Source organism: Pavona decussata, unplaced genomic scaffold (assembly GCF_977016875.1).
Source record: "Pavona decussata unplaced genomic scaffold, jaPavDecu1.1 SCAFFOLD_124, whole genome shotgun sequence".
NCBI classification, from domain to species: Eukaryota; Metazoa; Cnidaria; class Anthozoa; order Scleractinia; family Agariciidae; genus Pavona; species Pavona decussata.
The window spans coordinates 353,694-373,165 of NW_028145538.1; the positions used below are offsets into that span (position 1 = coordinate 353,694).

At 38.3% G+C, this 19,472-nt stretch overlaps 1 protein-coding gene and 3 non-coding genes across 9 annotated transcripts; 3 read left to right on the forward strand and 1 right to left on the reverse strand.

Moving 5' to 3' along the window:
- The first annotated feature begins 1,302 nt into the window (after nucleotides 1–1,302).
- On the forward strand, nucleotides 1,303–1,375 carry Trnav-aac (transfer RNA valine (anticodon AAC)). Its single transcript has one exon. It is a non-coding gene; the product is annotated as a tRNA-Val (tRNA).
- Nucleotides 1,376–1,833: 458 nt separating this feature from the next.
- Nucleotides 1,834–1,906, reverse strand: Trnad-auc (transfer RNA aspartic acid (anticodon AUC)). Its single transcript has one exon. It is a non-coding gene; the product is annotated as a tRNA-Asp (tRNA).
- Nucleotides 1,907–6,693: 4,787 nt separating this feature from the next.
- LOC146469324 (uncharacterized) lies at nucleotides 6,694–14,936 on the forward strand. 6 transcript variants are annotated; one of them, XM_085123342.1, is made up of 4 exons: nucleotides 6,712–6,788; nucleotides 9,485–9,598; nucleotides 9,753–9,937; nucleotides 12,409–14,936. In XM_085123342.1, the coding sequence occupies exons 2-4, from the start codon at nucleotides 9,492–9,494 to the stop codon at nucleotides 13,662–13,664; spliced, it is 1,548 nt and encodes a 515-aa protein (XP_084979468.1). In that variant the 5' UTR covers nucleotides 6,712–6,788; nucleotides 9,485–9,491; the 3' UTR covers nucleotides 13,665–14,936. The 6 variants fall into 6 exon arrangements, with proteins under 6 accessions (XP_084979472.1, XP_084979468.1, XP_084979470.1 ...); XM_085123344.1 differs by having other exon boundaries at nucleotides 6,741–6,788; nucleotides 9,485–9,576; XM_085123346.1 differs by lacking the exon at nucleotides 9,485–9,598 and having other exon boundaries at nucleotides 6,694–6,788.
- Nucleotides 14,937–15,605: 669 nt separating this feature from the next.
- Trnae-cuc (transfer RNA glutamic acid (anticodon CUC)) lies at nucleotides 15,606–15,677 on the forward strand. The gene has a single exon. It is a non-coding gene; the product is annotated as a tRNA-Glu (tRNA).
- The last annotated feature ends 3,795 nt before the right edge of the window (nucleotides 15,678–19,472 follow it).

A 19,472-nucleotide genomic window follows, 5' to 3' on the forward strand; every position in this document is an offset into this window, starting at 1 on the left:
TGATTTCTTGAAAACAATTTGCGCAAAAATAATAAAAGAGTGTTAATCTATTACTTGTTTGTTTCGTTTCTAAGTATAAAAAAAGTTGTGCAGGGGAGGGAGGACTTTAACAAGAAACGATAGCAGCAACCAATATTTTGTACTTTTCATTGTATGCGGTACCACACGACGCGTAGAATGACAATTTTTCTTACAGTTAGCTGATGAAGGCATATATTACCAACTGTAACTCTGCGTATGCGTATATCCTTTCTGTCACACTTTTTATTTATTATTTATTTTTATTTTTTCACCACACACGTTACAAAAAAAAAAGATGAGCGGAAGAAAAAATATTTTCCATAGGAATAAAGTAGCGATAGCTTTGCTCCAAATTTTCCTATGTTCTGTGCCCTACATCCTGACAATGGCTCTCAGAAAGCGATACATAACCAACGATTTAATACCATTCATCACAAAAAAAAAACTGAACTAAGCCCTATTGTTACTTATTGAGGACAGTTAGATTAAAGGCATAAGGTTAAGTACGGTGGGCAACTTTATACACGCTGTGTTTTTATAAGAACCTTTTTTATAAGAACGTTGAGGCTGAGATTAACCAAAATTTTAAGAACGTATTAAGAACATTCCTCAGGCTGAGACTCGGTTAAGAACGTTTTTATTTTACTAATCTGTATATATAAAATCAAGGTAACAAATGTAAATTAGCCAAAATACTTTTAAGTATTTTAAAAGGGCATGTTTTGTATAACATTAACAATGGAGACACATATCTCGGTTTGTCATAATCAGCAGTTCTTGATACCATATCTCAGCACGTCCGCATTGATTTACTGAAATACATGTAGTGTATACCATGTAATTTAAGAACATCTTAAGAACGCTTTCAGCCTCAAATCGCAAAAAAATACAAGAACTTTCAGCCTCAGCTCCAAAATAAGACGTTCTTATAAAAAAAAACAGAGTGTATTGCAACTTGTCGCGTAACAGAAGAAACGTGGCAAATTTTGCAGAAAGAAGACACAGTTTATACGTCGCAAATATGAAAATCTGTTACGCGCCGCGGAAATGGTAGTAAGGAGAAAGAAACAATCGCAACTTGTAAGGTCACATTTGCTGCGCGACAAGTTGCAAGAGAACATTACCTGTATTGGCCTTCAGGGGGAGAAATTGAGTTTGACAGCTGGGTTAAAAAATACCCTACTTTACGGGCATAATTGCTGGCTGTACGGTTTCAGAGGAATTTCTTGTTTAGGTATCACACGAAAGAATTTTTTGACTTGTGTCTTAAAATCCATGGAGGTTTCCGTAGTGTAGTGGTGATCACGTCCTCCTAACACGCGGAAGGTCGCCAGTTCAAGTCTGGCCGGAAACATCTCTTTTTTTTTTCAGCTGTCACAAAGGAAGTTATATTTTGTAAAGGGTAAGCCTTTCTTCCTTCAAAAGACAGCGTGGTGTGTTTCGCTAGTTATTTTATTCATTTACTTTTCTTTTTGAAAAACAATTTTGCAGTTTTTTTTTTTTTCATTAGCAAAGTTGTCTCCTTTTTTATTGATTGCAGCTACTTTGCATCAGGAAAGAATAATGATTCAAGCCAGTTTTTTGTCTTGTTTGTTTGTTTGTTTGTTTGTTTGTTTGTTTTTTCACCCATGCTTTCCACTTGATAACATAAAAGTTTTGTTCATCCTAATTGCTTTAGATCGCCACCAATTTATCACACTTGCGTTACATCCTAATTGGAATTTTGTTCTCATAAACAGCAATTTAAAGCTTGGAAAAAAATAACTGTATTTCCTTGGTGTTGTGGCACCCAATCAAAAAAACAATAATAATTGTTTCCGGCCAGGCTTGAACTGGCGACCATCCGCGTGATAGGCGGACGTGATAACCACTACACTACGGAAACTTCGGTAAGGCAATGGCAGATTTTATAAGTAATAAAGAATAGCTTGAAACTGAACATGTCAACTGAACAGCAACGATCAGAAAGCAATGGTTTGAACAGTGTTGGAAAATCTTATTCATGTCATAATGGAATCTCTATCTCCTTACTTGAAACATTAACCGCAGCTTATTAGAATCACACAACAAATACGCAATGTTTACGTAATGCTAACGGTCAGTCAAGTTTATTACGACACCAGCTGCACGCGAACTGAAACCAAAAAAAAAAAGAAAAGAAAAAACAAACAACAGACAAAAAGAAAGGGATTCAATTTTGAATATGTTGTTCGGTTAACTTGGTGTGTTTATGTTAAGCAGTGACACTTAGAGGATAACTAGTACGTCCAAAGATATCTCCTTTGAAAAGAGAGCACCAAAACTGAACGAAAAATAATAAAAGCAAATAAAGAAACACTGTGAATTTTGGGGTGATTTTTTGGTATATTTGGGAAGAGATAGTTTTTCTAGAAGGATTGGTAAATTAAGAGAAATAAGAAATATTGAAGATTTAGTGAAGTTTTAAAATTAGAATTTGTAGTTAAAAATTAATAGACGGATACCAAGTTAGTCCACTAGCAACCTGGGGTGCTCTTGCGTGGGTATCAACTGTCTGTTAGTGTTCCAAAAATCATTTTCTTTCCTCTATTCCTTCTTAAAACCTCTTCAAATTTCATTCAAATTTAGATGTATTCCCCCCTTAACGGGAAGTATCAAGCTAGTTTGGTGTCTTTCAAAACCCAAAAATGTTGTCTGTCAACAGAAACATAAAAGTAATTGCCTAGTTTTGTGACAAATTATCTCCCTAGTGCAATAAAACTGTTGATTAGTGCCTCTGGCTAGAGACAGAGTAGGTTGGAATAGATTGAAACTTAAAAAATGTTAGGCTAACGTTTTTCAAGTTCTCGTATTTTTGTTTTCAAAATGCGCTAGAACAGAACACGAGTTGTTCTTTTATAGCTTTGAGTTGATCTCTTTCCTCTCGTTGTTCTAAAATTGTTTTGTAGCTTTGTGAAGGTCTTATTTCACTATTTTTAACCAAACAGCTAAAAAACCCCATAAGACTTCCCCTTTAAATACTTTGACAATTTAATTTTCTTGGCTTTCGTGTGTTCTCCATTCACAAGGGACATGCCCAGCCCAGTTCAGCTGACGGAATAGCAATTAAAGCGGCATCGATTGGTTCCAGGACATTGCTGTTAGTGATCTATGCAGTCCTTCTATTTGATGCCAGACATTCAGTTCTGGTGGAAGCGTCTAATCGTTTGAGCAGTTGAATTTTCTTCCTGTACAGGAACCACGCCCCAAGAGAGTAGAGATAACAACAGCCACGAAACCATTGATCTTGGTGTTCAGAGGCAACGCGTGGTTCTGTGGGACACGCTTACGCTGGTGTCTAACGGAATAATACACTCGCTTTCGGGAGGTGGTTGTCTATGTCCTAAAGAAAGGCAGTAGCGTCATTTACTATTTGCGAAATTTATCAAATATTTTGTATAATTCTGTGCCCATCGTGGTTTCATAGTGTGCGAGTATTACGTCCGCTTTACACACAGATGAAGTTGCCGGTTTGGGTTATTTTTGTTTTTCCGGCTTTCTACAGTAGATTTCTTCCTTTCTTTCGCGATCAGCCAAACAAACCATTTCGAAGAATGTTGTACTGGAGGATTCAGTGTAACATCCTGGCTAAATCTTGGCCGAACAATCCTAAAACTATGAATCTGAAAATAACTTTTTTTATACAAAACCCACGTGTCACGTCACAAAATACTGCACGATTCGTGGAGTAATTTGTTGCGTATGCCAAGAGTCTTCAGCGCCCGCCACTTTGAATTTCGCGAGGACCCTGGAGACTGAGCCTACATTCAAGAAAAAGCCAGTTTCTTTTTGAGAAAGAGTTTGCTTGAGAGATAACCGCTGCTCGAGCTAGAGGATGTGAACCCACTACGCGGGCGTTAGTATTTAAAAAAAATGGCAAATGTTTCACAGCGGGGAGAAAACAAGATGTTCAAATGCATCACGCTACAATTAAAATGGAAGTTAGTTTCTTCATTTCTTGGTTTACCTTCATGCTTATGAAAGTTATTCAAGAAAACTAATTCAAGCCTCAGTTGTTTCTCAGTGCTGTATTGCTGCAGTGACCGTTTGTTCTGTGAATCAGACCTCCTCATCAGTTATCTGCATGTCTCCTATTTTGACGCAGGTGATCAAAATGCTAACTAAAAAAAATTATTGTCTTTGCTGATGAACTTCTCATTGTAACGAAGCGACCAGGGGGGGCTGGCAGCTGCCTTTGATCTTGCCGCTTTTCGGAAAGTGATGATCGCCCCAGTAAAGAAATCTGTCAATCAATCGAAAACCGTAACGAGCATGCGCGAAATGCGAAGGATTCATGCTATTTTGTCTGTGGCGACTCGACGGAGGAAAACGCATTCGTATTAAGTCATTGTTACTTTACTGTTAGCATGTTATTTTGCGGTAGTACGAAGTTTGAACACTGCGATTAATCAAGACCGCTGGAATGAGGTGCCAGCTTTGTTTTAGGTTAGTAGAGTCGTCAGCAATGAAATTGCGAGCGACATGTTTTCAGCGAGTGTATGTGGTGAAGAATATGATTTGTAGTGTAGCGAACGATTATGGTTTTCGTCGTCTCAGGAAGATATTGTACGTCGACAAAATAGTAGAGTTCAATTTCGATTGTTGTTCAGTTGAAGAAACTAGAAGCCACGCAGTGTTTCACGACTGTCATCGCGAAAGCCCAGAATGTAAGCTTATTCTCAAGATCGGCTTGGAACTTTAATGTAAGCGTATTAAAAGTATTTGTGCCACATTTTATGCGTATCAACTGTTGAAAGCGTCGTTACGAATGAAACAGCATGTTTATTTTACGGAATTCTCCCTCTGTTTAAATGTTGCGTGACGACAGTTATTCCTGTAAGTTTAATTTTAATGCACAAATTGTTTAAATGCATACACAAGGAAAACGGCTTGAGTCCTTAAGAAATTTTTGGATAAGAAAATTTTGCAACTGGAAAGGATAGCTGATAAAGATCTCAGAAGAAGATTGCTCAACATTATTGTGAATAGAGCTACCAGGTTTGTATGAGTGGTTGCAAGGGTGTTTGTCTCTTGTCTGTATGGGGAGATTAACTTACGTGAAAAGACATTCAGGTCCTTATTCTCTCGTGCAAAAAATTGGGAAGTTGAGTTCAGTAGCACCGGGTGAACAATGTACTGGTACACTGAGATCTTGCAGAAACCACATGCATGTGCAGAAACCTTGGAAGGTACATGTAAATATTATTGTATTACCTGTCGCCCTTTACAATACAGATGTCCATGAACACCTGTATCGGTATGGTGGTTTTCCCCCATTGGTGGATGCCAAAATGGGGCTACTGGGAATACACCCTAACAACCAACTGCAAGGGAGATACAGTACCAAATAGATTCCGGGATGGTAAATCAACCATGGTTTCTCTATGTATTGAACAGCCATTTCAAAGAAGACAATCTAAAAGTAAATTATCACCCCTTGATAACTGAAGTGTTTCTAGCAACTCGAGGATTAACCCAGCTGACCACATTACTCTGCAGTATAATTATGTCATCAAAACATGACAATATACATCAGAACTGTAACATACTGCAATACTGTTTAATTGGTACATATTGTGTAACATAGTCAAGTGTAATTAGCATATTGTAAATTATGCAATTACTGCACGTTTTCACACACTTGCACAGTGTAATGACTGGCTGGAGTATTGCTGCGCCCTGCCTCTTTTATGTTCCAGTTCTCACCCCAGAGGTATGACAGACAAAATCTAAACTAATGAAAGATAACTTCATCTCTTTAAAATGATGAGATTTATTACCAGCATACATAATGAATTCAAAAGTCAATATTTGTGGCTCACTCGGCAAAGTTGAAGAGCAAAATGCTGCTAACATCACCTCTCAACTGCTCACCATTTAGAAGAGATTAGAGACGAAAAATCTGTTGTTGAGAGTATGACAGTAACATTTTAACTTAAGCAAAACAGAGAATTAGATCATCAGAGCATCCACAGTTTGTTGACTCCCAGTGGGTAGTTGCTGTAAAGGGAGAGATTCTACAGTGTACTTAAATGAAAAAATCTATAGGGAAGGTAACGATAAAGTGGAATGGAAGAAGTCTCACTGGTCTAGCCCTGTGAACTATGTGGGTCAGCTAGTCGTTGGTTACAGTATTTTCGTTTTTCGCTGCAGAATTTGCATCCGTGATCCCTCTTGATGACCAAACTTCAGGTAAAAGAGAGACCGAAACTTTCCTGTGATGTTTGGACGTCGAATAGCCAAATTATTTGCGAATCCGCACAGACGCGCCTTCACATAAAATCGCCGCCATTTTTGTTTATCAAAAAATCGGTACTTAGTCTCGCTCGGTCAAATTTCTTAACTGGGGCGATCATCAATAGTCGGTTCCAGGCCTCGCTGCTAGCCCCCCCTGGAAGCGACAGTGCTATGTGGTGACCGTCCAATGCCCAGCTGGGGTGGGCTAATATGGAAAAAAAATTGCCCGGTGGAGATGGACGCTACTAGTATTGACTAAACATCAATATATACTAGACAAATGTTTTATCAAATAATTGAAGTTCCTGTCTTCAAAATTCGATTCTAGTCGGGCGCCTTGCACAAATATTGCCCGAAGCGGTTGTCAATCATTTCCTTGTCAACAAGGAAGTAACAAAACACCGGAAGCGGAGTCTAATTATAGCTCATTACACCTGCAGCGAAGCAACGGAATAAAGTGATGAGATGATTTCAACTTTTTATTCCTGAGAATGAGACTAAACAACAATACGGTGAGTACTTGTCTTGTGTTTATTCGATCGATTCAAGCCGTGTAACATTGTTGGAAGTAAATGTTATTTTACGCGTTCAAGGCGTATGTAATTTTACGTGGAGTGTTATTCACACGATTTGCATTTAAGCCACGTTTACTTCACCGGTCTATCACATATGTATAAGTCATATTCAACATTTGGCTTGTAAAATATCATGGTTATAACTTGTAACTTATTCGCGTGTCCTTCTAACTTGCTCTCGTGTCTTGGGCCTTAAAATCGCTAAAGTAAGGCTGTTTTGGAAAAATTCGAAGGCTTTCACGGAACTTGATATGGTTGCGTCTATTTCTCGAGATATATTACTCGCAAAATATTAGTGAACAAGTTATATGTTCCTCTTTGAGACAAACTTTTTTTACTTCAATTTACTTCTCGTGGAGTAGATGTGTCTCACTGACAGAGCTGGTAAATTCGTTATGGAGTAATGCCTGCCACAACAAAATATTTATAGTTTAATATATTCATAGTCTGGAAATTCACAGTATTCTACTCATCATTCGTGAAAAGTTGAAAAAAAAAATTTAAGTCATCAGTTTGGAAACACGTCATTCTTTTCCCCTCTCAATTAGGAATATTATATACATTCCGCTATAATAAAATTCCTTACATCTTTAGCCCGAATGCAAAACCGGAAAATTCACTGCATTTCCTTGAATAACCGCACGGGGCGCTTATTTCAAATTTCGTATATTTTTGACTTTTCACCATTAATACTCTGGCTTGGCGTTTGGATCAGTTATTGTCTGAGCCGTAGGAGTTTTAAATACAACTTTCTCCGTTAGCTCATACGTTTATTTTTACTGCTTTTCATTGGTAAGGGAGTTGATATGTTTATAATATTTGTTTACCAAGGTGGCGGCGCTTATTGAGGAGGCTTCTTAATCGACAATCGAGGATAGATGTGTGCGTAGTCGAGTAAATTGGAATTTCTGTATTAGAGAAATGTTTCTCCTTCAGGAAAAACAACTGTCCTCTTGATCATGCAATTTTAGTGCTTCCGAAAAAAACAAAAGCGACTATTCCTCGACGTTTTTCTTCTTGACTTTTTCGAGGCGGATATCTTTTAACTTGCATCATGCGTCTGCATTACTTTAAGTTTTATTTGACTTTTTACCTGCTTAAAGGAACACAGAACATTCTAAGATTGCAAAAAGTCTCCAAATTCAATGAAATTTACTTTTCACAAAAGAAAAACTATCGAAACATCAGTTTAAAACAGCGATGGTCCAGAGAGAGATCAATATTTCATTTTAATCAGTCGCAAGCACCTCATAGCAGTTTAGTTCTTTAGTCTTTCTCTAAACAGGTTTTAAAAAGTAGCCGGTTTAAATTTCCGGTGCAAAACTGAAGTACGTGCTGAAACGCGAAACAAACACTTACCGTCAAATTAACAACCGTCTTATCTTGAGTGTGCCCCGGAGCAAGTTTAATTCGAACTTTGTATTCTTTATTCTTTCGAGGTACTCAAACGTGAACTACGACAATTAAAATTCAGGTTTCAACCGAGTTGTCGTTGAAACGGAATATTTTACGGTTCGTTGACTTGCTAGTACATTTACTGAAATGCTCGTCAATCATCTTTCAGAATTATCCAGGGAACTTTAATGCTCTCCTAGTAACAGTCACTCACTTGCAAAATTATCAAACATTTATCTTGTGTTTTCGCTGTTTGAGTTTTGTTTGTCCTCCGAAGCAAACGTTTGCGCTTGCGTGCGTTTACAATTACGTCACTTTTCCTGACAACGTGTCAAAAGACCTATGTCATTTTTCTTTTTTAAATAAAACCTAATTTTATGGCTTTCAAGAAATAGGTTTAATTAATGTATGTAGAGGAAAGGGTCCGATATTTTACATTCAGCCCTCCAGTTGCAATTTTCAGAGGCGGCCGGGCACAAATTACATTGGATTTACAGTTGAGAAGCAACACAAATCGTCGAAACTAGTTAGCATTATGAGGTAAAACCTGAGACGATATTTTAGACTTGAAAATGATACCGTTGCTACTTTGACCAATCAGATAAAAGAGTTTTATTTGTTCATTTCCACTCACAAAATTATGGGTCTCTCCTTCTTCCTCCCCCCCCCCCCCCCCCCCCCTTCCCGCCTAGTTAACAGTTTCCTACAAACTTAGTGAAGCATGGTAATCGACTTCCTGTGTTGAATAATTAACTTTAACTGTCCAAGGAAAGTCAACTCTTTTAAGTTTTTTAGGGTCAATGGATGCTAAAAGTGTTATCCCAGCCACTATTTCTTGTATTCAGCATTTGCTTTAATTAAGCAAGCGAAAAAGACTAAGTTATCAGACTATAACGAGTTTTTCGATGCGAGAAGGTTGTATAAATGTGACATCTCGTTTCTCATGCATGCATACGCGGAACTTGAAACACATCAAGGTTTAATTGAAGGTTATTATCGCTCCGGATAAGCTCCTTTGATATATCGTACACCCAGCGTTTTGTGAGTATCCATCCTGAAGCTTAAGACAAGACAGAGCTTTTTTCCTCACCAATAGTTAAAAGAACCAACAAATACAAGCTTGGAGAAGTTAATTTTTTTATATAAAATTATTTTTAAAAGATGAATGACCTCATCACCTGCCACGCATACTTAACCCTGTCAGAAATATTGCATTTGTTTATTTTTCTGCTTCTCAGAAGGCCAATGTTTGCGTCATTGCCCTGCCTGGGTAAATACGAACTGGTTGCAAAACAAGTTTTATTTGACACGTCCTTCCGCAGGAACAACGGTAAGTTTTACAAATTCTGCAGGTAACGTCCGAATATGAACGCTTTAATCGCTGTTGTTGTCGAATGTGCTTCAATCGGTGAGAGTGTTATTTACGATAGTATCACCCCGTAATGAATACTCTTGCTTCAAGCTGTTTATAAACATTGGAACTTAAGTTCAACTTGCTCTCACCAGATACTACAAGATGATGCCGTGTCACGTTCATAACAGAATGACTCCATCTTTCCAGCCTCGTTGCAACTGTAGCGCGTGCTCTCCACGGTTTTGTGCCACTCCACAGAAGCCTGCTTGTTGCAGCCTTTCTTTTCCTAATGGAAACATGGAGCACGTGCTCGCCGGGCAAATAGGAAGTCGTTATTGTGAGTAGCATAGAGTGTTTGTTTTGCTCTTTTTACTGACTCAGGCTTAACGGAAACGCTCACTCATCATAATAAGCTTAACCTTGTACTACCATTGAGAAGCGTTCGGTACAACGGCAGGGGAAGGCACTGATGCCTACAGTAGCTCTCATTTGAATTATCACTCTTTAAGATTTCATTCATATTTTCAAAACTTGCGACCAAACAATTTCGATTCTGTTTCACTTAGTTCAGAATTAAACATGAACTATATAGTTACCTCAGGAGCCGATAAGGGCTCCTGGTTACCTACAACCCCGCTAAAATAAAGGCCCATAAACCTTGCTAATTCAGCAGTTTTAAGGCGTTACCGTAATGATAATTAGGTATCCCACAAATGGCGGGAAATTTTAGCTTACAACTAACCACTAACCGAGTACTTTAGCGTAAAAGTGCGGCTTTCCCGGCGACACCATTCAACATCCTTACCGCACTGAACGCAGTTTGCTTACACCTGTGAGCCAAACTTATTAGGAGCGCTGAAGGTAGGTCTTTTATTTCTGACAAATACTGTCAAAACAGACAATTGAATGACTAAATATACATTACGCTCTGATGGCTGTCATCTCAACTTACCATACAGCCGTTGACAATGTATTATTTAAAAGCACATCAGCCAGAGTCATTTAATAGCCTTTTAAAACTAACAACAGCTGACTCTTTTCACAAAAGTCTTTGCGCAAAACTTTGCAAATTATAAAGTCAATGTGATGCATCAGTGAGCAGCAAAAGCAATCGTCTTACAAACAAATTACATCATGTATGGCCAATAAGCTAGTGTTCAAAACTTATCGTTTGGGGTGAGGGTGGGGGGCTATAGGGATTTAGAGGGGGGGCTGGCCATATTTCCGTTAACAACTAAGGGAAGGGGCTATCGAAAATATTTTTCAAAGCCAAAGACGGACTTGAATAGGAGACGGTGTCAAGAAACATTCATCGCCTGAATAAATTAGTATAAAAAACACGTGTATCATCTTCCGCTTACGGTGCAGATTGTGGAAATCTTGGCAGGCCGTAACCTTCTCTCTCATTTGTGCCCTCATTGCGCATGCTTCCACTACACGTACTGTCCTTACCCTTTCCATCAGAATAGATATTTATGTGCTACGTGATATTTAGTACCGAAGGTCGTTTTTGCTCTTTGTTTGTTGTTGTCGTTGTTGTGGAAAAGTCTGTTTTTTGTCTTTTGTTTTGTTAGTTTTTTTTTTTGGGTGATGGAGTCTCTAAAAAAACTTGTTAGGCTTGATTTGAGGAGGCACTCCCTCCACCCTCTACCCTCCTCCTCCTCCAACTCACCCCCCCCCCCCCCTCCCCCAACACGCACGCAGACACACACCAATAAATCATGAAGGCTGCCTATTAGAAGTCTGTGGTCATCACGAGTTAACGTTTCATGTTTTAGTCACGTGATCATGTCAGTACGTCATAATTTTATAATAAATGTGTTAACTTTGCTATTTTTTGTTTGTTTCGGGGTAAATAAATGTACAATAATTAAATAAATTGTAGCATTATTTCTTATAATGACAATCAATTAAAATAAATTATTATGGTTAAACTCTATTCCCGTGGAGTCAAATTCTAATTCAGTACGGTGTTATGTCCTCAGTGCGCGAACTAACAGCCAGCAGTATAGAAAAGCTAATAAGCCTACTGGGAAAATCTTTTCTAAACTATTTTCTCGATTTTGTAAACTAAAACCTTTTTTTTTTTTAAGCTTTTTTATATTGGTAAGGTTATTACACTAAATAATTAATGTCAGTTTTCAAAGTGCACAATTACGTCTGGCCGCTGTGGGTATAATGTCGATTAGGGACCTTGCGCGAGCACGACAAAAACAAAATACGAAAGGTTTAGTGATAAAAAAAGGGGCTATGAAAGTGCGTTAAAATCTTAGTACATTTCAATTGTTTGCCGTGATCTGCAAAAGAACAACGTCAAATGACCAAGGAGAACATGGGCACATGACTATAAAATTTCCTTTCTCTCTCAGAACTTGAACGCCGTTGCTACTAAAATTCGTTCACATTGTAGAAAAATAGAGGGATCTAGAATTACGTTCTAGACAAACGCCCAAACGTCAGAAATAACCACGTGACCATCTTTATCCTACACTTGCCGCTTGCTGTTTTCAGTTTCTCACTAAAATTGAGTAGTTCTGCATTAGCATCAAACGCCAGAATTAGTTTGCACTATTCTAATTTTGTACTAACTTTTTCAAAAAAAACTTAAACGCGAATCTCACGTTTACCGTTCTCACAAAGTGCAAATAACTTGAATTTATACGTAGTTCTAGACTAGACTGGCGTTGGCGTCGTGTTTGCGTAGGGTCTCTTTTGCATACTTAGTTGATCTCTTTCATTTCTTGTCAAGCTTTTGAGCACCTTTCTCAAGCAGTTGAAAAATATTTGTTAATTTTGTTTTTAATCCAGTGCCATCTCCTTCGTCTGCAATGAGAGTGAAAAGTGCTTCAGAAGGATTTTTCCTCCGACCCTACTTGACCAGAGAAGAATACTTATACTGGAGCAGCCATTTAAGCCATATGCCAACCTCGTGCGCATGTCCAACCTGTGCCATCCCGAGAGAAACCACAGCCACCGTGATGTACCAACACTGTAAACCTAGGCCTCCGGTCTCTGTCAGGAACACCACAGGTATACCATCTCATGGTAGGCCTAAGCCTGGTTTCACTGCGGTTCGTAACAATGGCTTTGGTGGATGCTTTTGCGGTCAAGTAGGATGTGGTCCAGCGACCTTCGTTCCCGAAACGTTACCATCCGCTGTAGCTAAAGGAAAAATGACCTCCAACTCCCCTGTTTGTCATTCAAGGAATTTGGTTTCTAAAAGAAGCGCCAGTGGATACAGGTTCAAGAATATAGAATTCGTTAAAACACCTTCTTCTTCCGCATGGATCGTTCCGCCTGATAGACAAATGGGAAATGACAAAACCAACAGATCTCTCAAGAATAATTCAACTGCAGGTTATGGTGCCTATCCGAAGTCCACATCTGAAAGTTTAAGAAGAATTAGTGAGCTGTACCTTTGTGGAGACAAGAGCTTTGACGAAATGCCACCTGCTCATCTGTCGTCAACTATTTGTGAGGAAAAGAGCAAGAAAAGCAGATCTCCTGTCCTCTGTGATTCAACAAATGCTGGCGACCAACATTCAAAAATAGAATCAACTGCTTCTCTCCCGGTTAAACGAAAATCCACAACCGAACCAGAACTTAACAATTCTCCGCAGAGCAAACACCAAAGACAAACTACTGATCATGGTATCCACAAAGCTCAGACACAAATCGACACCATCGATCTAAATGACAACTGGAAAAGATATCTTGGTGGTGCTCTTCCTATGAGCGGCTTCAAATCCGGAAGTAAAACTATAGGAGAAGCTCAGCCAATGGGAAAGGGCAAAGCTGACGGCATAACTTACACTACAGCAACGACACGAGTCTTGCAAGTTGGAGAACGGACGCCGAACCATGCAAGCAAATCCCTCGAACGAGTTGATGAGCTTTTCAAGGCTGCGAAACCAATCCCGCGAAAGTTGCGAAAGGATGGTGGGACAAGTTCTGCTAGCGATGGTTACGCTTTAGACTATGATTCTCTGCCAAAAGTTGTCGACGTGCTTCCATCGAAACTGGCTACTGCTATATCATCAATCCATCACGAACTAAAACCTTAAACAAGTTTTTAACAACCTCTAGTTAAACTTGTGGCTTTAGTCTTAGCTCTCATGGTCAGTAACTTGCAGAAGTGAGAAAAATTGCAAAATTATCCGCCAGTTTCGTCACCTAACCGATATTAATTCGGTAACTCGAACTTTCGTTTAATCGGATCGACCTTTATGTGGCGGAGGAAGGGGGCTGGTGGAATTTGAAAGGAGGGGCATGGGAAAGGAAAAGAAAATGGCTTCAGGGATGGCACTGTGGACGTCCCCCTGGTGTTGGAGAGCTGCTATGTCTCCAGTAGCGGAAGAGTAAAAATCTGGTCCGACCAAATTCTATATCAGTCCCCCTCCCTCCATGTAGCCATTCAGTTTTCTTCCAAGAAGGGCTTTCAACTGTAAGGTCAAGAATTCCGATTGGCTTATCTCACCCATATTAATTTATATAATAGCCACTTGTTATAAGTGGTTAGCTTTGCTTACACTTAAAAAAAATGCACGGACGTTTCCAATTTATTATTTAATTGCAATCCTTTGTGATCGTGAGCCAATGAAGGCGTTAAAATAATCAGTGATTGTATGATAATTTGGTGATTGATAAACCAGTTAATGAACTTTATTAACTTCAAATCGTTTCCTGGTCCACGGATAGCAGTTGCTTACCTAGGCGAGCCAGTCATGCATTAATTTGAGAAAAAAATCTACCGTACAAAAAAGATGGCGACTCGTACACTTACCCATAATTCTTAGGCTACGAAAACCCTAAAAACGTTCATAAAAATCTAGCTTACACACTGTTGTTAGTACAGAGGCGAATTTCGCAACAAAAAAAAAAAGAAGAAAAAAAGATGCCCCGGGCTTTCTACGTGCCTATTGGCTGTGTCAGGTTGGCAGGGTATTGTAGTACAACTGATTTACAGCCGTCGATTTTTTTCGTACGGTGTATTGTTGAAAGTATAAGAAAAAGAAATGTAAGGCGGAATTAAGGAGAGGAAACGTCAGAATAACAAGTAGTTGTAATAAGTAGTTTAGAAAGCAAATTAGTTTCTGATATATTCGTTTCAATATATAAAGTCGTTACAAGAGACTGTATTATTTATGTGAAACGGTCGATCACTTAGTTTATATATATATACTACTACTAGGTCGAGTGCGCTCGCACAGTTAGTTTATAGCATAAGGAAAATATCCTGTTATCAAGACAGTCTAAATATGAATTCGTGGAAAATTGTGATTTATAATTCTTTTTACTAAATTGGCAATATTCATTAAAACATGTTTTTAAATCTACTCGTTTCAGACAATTTTACTGAAGACTGGCAACAGCGAAGCCTACAATCGGTGTCAAAAGTCTTTGGTACACACAACATCCCCTATTACCCCTCTACTACTCTATTAAGCCCGCCTCTCAACTTAACCCCCTACCCTCCCAATTTCTTTTAGAGGAAGAAATAGTTAAGTTGCCCCCTCTCCTTAAGCCAGTAATCGTCATCAAAGACTTCTAACACTGTTTTAAGATCATTTTCGGCATGTGCAGTTTGTATGTAACCGAGTCTTTATTAATGACGCAAACACATTGAAGCGCAGCATTAAAGCCTGCAGAGCTTCTTGTTATTTCTTGAAATGTGCATTCAGCTCCATGAATTCTCGATTTGATGCTAGGTGTTAATTAATTCCAAGTTAAAAGACTTTCCTTTTTCCTTTTAAGTTTAAGTGTATGTTAAGGGTATAAAAACGATAATGGAACAATCTCGTTCCCAGGGTCTCTCCTCTTCACCTTGAGAACGAGATTGATAATGGAGTTTCGTGAGAATTGTTTACTTCGGAGAGGTCGGAGGTTAAAAAATTGTGACTTTGTTTGTATGTGGTTGTCACTGTTTTTCTTGGGTTTTGCCTTATGGGGTGTTTTAACATGCAGCTATGGCTATGACGTTGCATTTCAATGGAAGATGTGTCCAATCCCATATGGTCTAGTGGTTAGGATCCGGCGCTCTCACCGCCGTGGCCCGGGTTCGATTCCCGGTGTGGGAACGACATTTTTTTTTCCAATGATGTTGTGTTGTGTTTGATTTAATTGTTGGATTTCTTGGTATTACTTGGTGGCTTGTGCTTCAATTTCTGGATGAATGTCCAATTGAATGGTACAAGGAGAAACCTTCAACACTCAGCTTACCTGGTGTGTGGTTTGGAAGCTGGGTGATGAGATTTTCTGGGTGAAAATTGGCCTTGGCACTGGCTGGGTAGTCTGAAATCTAGTTTTCCTCGCTTATTTTCCTATTATTATGTACAGTCGACGACCAAAGTTGGTCACAGGAACCACAAAAAAACAAAAACTAAGGTATGTTTACGTTTACTGTGAACTTAAATACTAATATTCCACGCAAAATTTCACCATTAACATGAACCCTTTGGCATTGCCATACAATCCCGCGGCCTTGTATATTTTCTCAAAATACGTCAGTCACATTACACTCATAGTTTGTGGAGGCTGCTCTGCTTCCCATATTATGGTTTACATTTATGTAGGCTAACAAACGTTCAAAAACCTTCAGCAAACAAGACTAAAGGAATCAAAAAGTCTGCTTGAATGTCTTCAAGCATTCCTTAGTCTTCCTGACTTCGGCTTAAACGATGTTTGGGAAGCTCTTCGCCGCGCTGGCGCGTTGTTCGACTCAAATCTTTCGATTTATCAACCTGGGCTGAGTTGCTCGAAGCATGGTTAGCGCTAACCATTGGTTAAGAGGTATTAAAACCAATAGGTTGTCATGGCATTTAACCCGGGTTAGCGCTAACCATGCTTCGAGCAACTGGGCCCAGAACGAAGGACAAAATAGTAGTAGTAAACCTTTATTTAACTAGGGTAATCCCGTCAGAATACAAAAAGTATATTTGTTATCAATAGGAGCCCTACATTAAAACTAATTTAAAAAATACAAAATAAATAATAGGACAACTAAGTAACTATAAATTAATAAATATAGTATAATAAAAAAAGGAATTCTTATTTACTAATATAATTATTATACACAACTGACCCATTATAATTAAAACTTTTCTTGGCGGTCTCAGTTTTTACTGCAGGTAAGTATATAAAAATTGCTTCTTGTTGTTTCTCTTGAAATAACTTCCTTTGAACTTAAAGTAATTCTTTAAGAACCGTGTGGTACATTGTTATTTAAACACCTCTTCACTAAACCAAAAATATGAGCGTTGCGGCGATCTTCCAAACTCTGACATTTAAGATAGTCGATGGATGTTGTACTACATTTGGATTTAACTACACTTGAATTCTTGAATTCTACCGCTTGAATTCTTAATTCGAAATTCTTTAGATAATTCGAACTTCTCGCACTCCCATGTTCGACAGGATATCATTTCATACGTTGCAAACAACCAAAACGAAGGCTTGCCTCGAAGAATTCGACGGTTAAATATCACACATTAAAGTAAAAAATGGCGGCAAACTTTTCAATTTCAAAGAAAACCGCTGACCGACATCAATACTACAACTGCTAGCACCAGTCCCAAACGGTTAGACCATTGCATTAAGTTGCACGAGTCTCGGAACTTCCTTTCTTTCCTAATCCGTTTTCTAGACAAGAGGCGAGCCTCCATGAAAAGTTGTTGATTTATTGAACACAGTTCCAACTGAACGGTTCAGTTTGAAAGCAACGAACTGCACGACATACTTTGGGCAAAAAAGGAACAACACAAAGCCGGAAGAGTGTATAAACACTATCGCCCGACGGGGCCTAATTCAGAATTACTTAGTTCACAGTCTCTGGTTTAGTACAATGTCTGAAATGTGTGGACCGTAAAATGTCCCGACTGTGCTTTTGCTCGAAAAGAAAAAGTTTCGATCATTATTTTGTATTATTGTCCAAAAGTTGTCATCTTAAAATTTTTGTGTGTGAATCACACCCTAGCTTTTTGTAGTTTTTGACGAACCTAAAATTACAATGGAAAAGTGAGAATCTCAAACAATTTTCTTCCATAATAAAGATTTGCTACAAACCTCATATTTAGTTGTTTAACTTCCCTCAACGTTTTCTTTTCTTTCATTTAGTATATTAGCTATTTATTATTTATTTATTTATTTATTTATTTATTTATTCATTATATAATGATCTATCTTTTGGCTTCTTTTCCTCTATTAAATGTATGTGTAATGTTGTAAGCACTGTAAATATTATAAGTAAAGCGAGATATTGTAAGATATTGTAAGTATTGTAACTTTGTAAGTACTATAAGTAGTGCGTAGTACTGTAAATATTGTATTGTGTGTCTTAGGCTAATGAAAATCAAAAATAATAATAATAATAATAATAATAATAATAATAATAATAATAATAATAATTGAGGGTAATCTTTAATGAGGATTCCAGCATCACAAAAGTGGTTTACAGAAGGGTCCTAAAAATCCAAGCACTGAATCCAAATACGCGCGATAAAACAATCAGTCTCGTTTCAAAGAAAAATGGACATCATAGTGCAGTTCTCGGCATATGTTACATCGACATACATTAGCTCTACCGATAAGGTGACTTCGACGGCTCAATTAAGACCGTTTGAGGTCTTTTGTTTTGCAAGTTACGAACCGAACCGAAGGCGAGGTCCATAAACTTGCAAATAAAAGAACGAGACCAATATTTTTCCAATGCGGACCGAACAAGCTCTAGTTCAATAGGCCATTTTCGAGTTGCCCTGAACCTCATTGTAAAAGCAAGGCTAAGTGCAAAGTTTTTATAATGAAAATAAGTTTTCATTCATATGCAAACAAAACTAATTTTCACATGAAAAGTTTTGCACTTAGCCTTGCTTTCATAATGAGGTTCACAGTAATTGGGGAATGGCCTATAAGGTTTTTTTATTATATAGACTTTCCCCTTGTTGCTTTCTAGTCCGCGCGAAATTTGTTTATTTTCAAGCAGTGCAAGATAAAATTGCATGGAAGTGAAACGACCCCTAAAACTCCTACTTGACGGTTTGAACTGTTTCTACTTCATAAATTTAATTAAAAACATTTTTGCCTTGTTTTTGTCAAAATTGAAACACTTTACAGACTCCTTTCAAACGTACGATCTATTGCAAACGGTCCATCTTAGCGGTCCGTATAGAAAAATTCGGACTGCTAAGGGAGCCAATGAGAATGCTTCTCGTAGACCGGCTCAGCTATATAATAAAGTTTCTTATCCGAGATTTCGCTTACCTTCTGGATATATCGCCACGAAAAGCTCAAACAAATAATGACTTTTTATGCAGAAAAGCGACGTTTAATCAGCGTTGAAACAATAAGTCACCCTCGACAGGCATTAGCGTAGCCTATGGATTATTTTAACAATCAAATAGACTTACGTTTTTGTTTTCAAATGGAACTGGAAACTTTATGGATAACATATGGTATAATTAGATTGAAAGAGTTTTCCAAATGACTGAATTAGTATACTGATCAATGGCTCTAAAAACTTTCCCTACGAAAGTTTGGTATGGCTAATTTTTCAGAACGATTGAATCTTACAAAGAGCGGATAAGTGCGAACAATAACCCATTAGTTCCAGTATGGTGCTTAGTGGCCTGGTCTTTGAGTGGAAGCGAGGCTGGAGTTGACTCTGTTTAATCTCGTACCCAGATCTCAGTCGGTTCGGGGATGTCCCTTCCGCCTGACCGTGGGAGATCTGGGTACGAGATTAGACTCTGTTTTGATACAAACCTCGCTGATTTTCATTCGAAAACCGTTTCGTTCTTATGCTGAGTAGTTTTCATTTACATTTGAATAGCACTGAGGTTTGTATCAAAACAACGTCAACTCCAGCCTCGCTTCAACTC

Bases quoted from the DNA above. Each gene is read 5' to 3' on its own strand.
- LOC146469324 (XM_085123341.1), top strand. From the start codon at position 9,408: ATGAATGACCTCATCACCTGCCACGCATACTTAACCCTGTCAGAAATA. The intron at 9,599-9,752 runs GTAACGTCCGAA...TGCTCTCACCAG, and splicing joins AAGTTTTACAAATTCTGCAG to ATACTACAAGATGATGCCGT. The intron at 9,938-12,408 runs GTGAGTAGCATA...TTTTTAATCCAG, and splicing joins GCAAATAGGAAGTCGTTATT to TGCCATCTCCTTCGTCTGCA.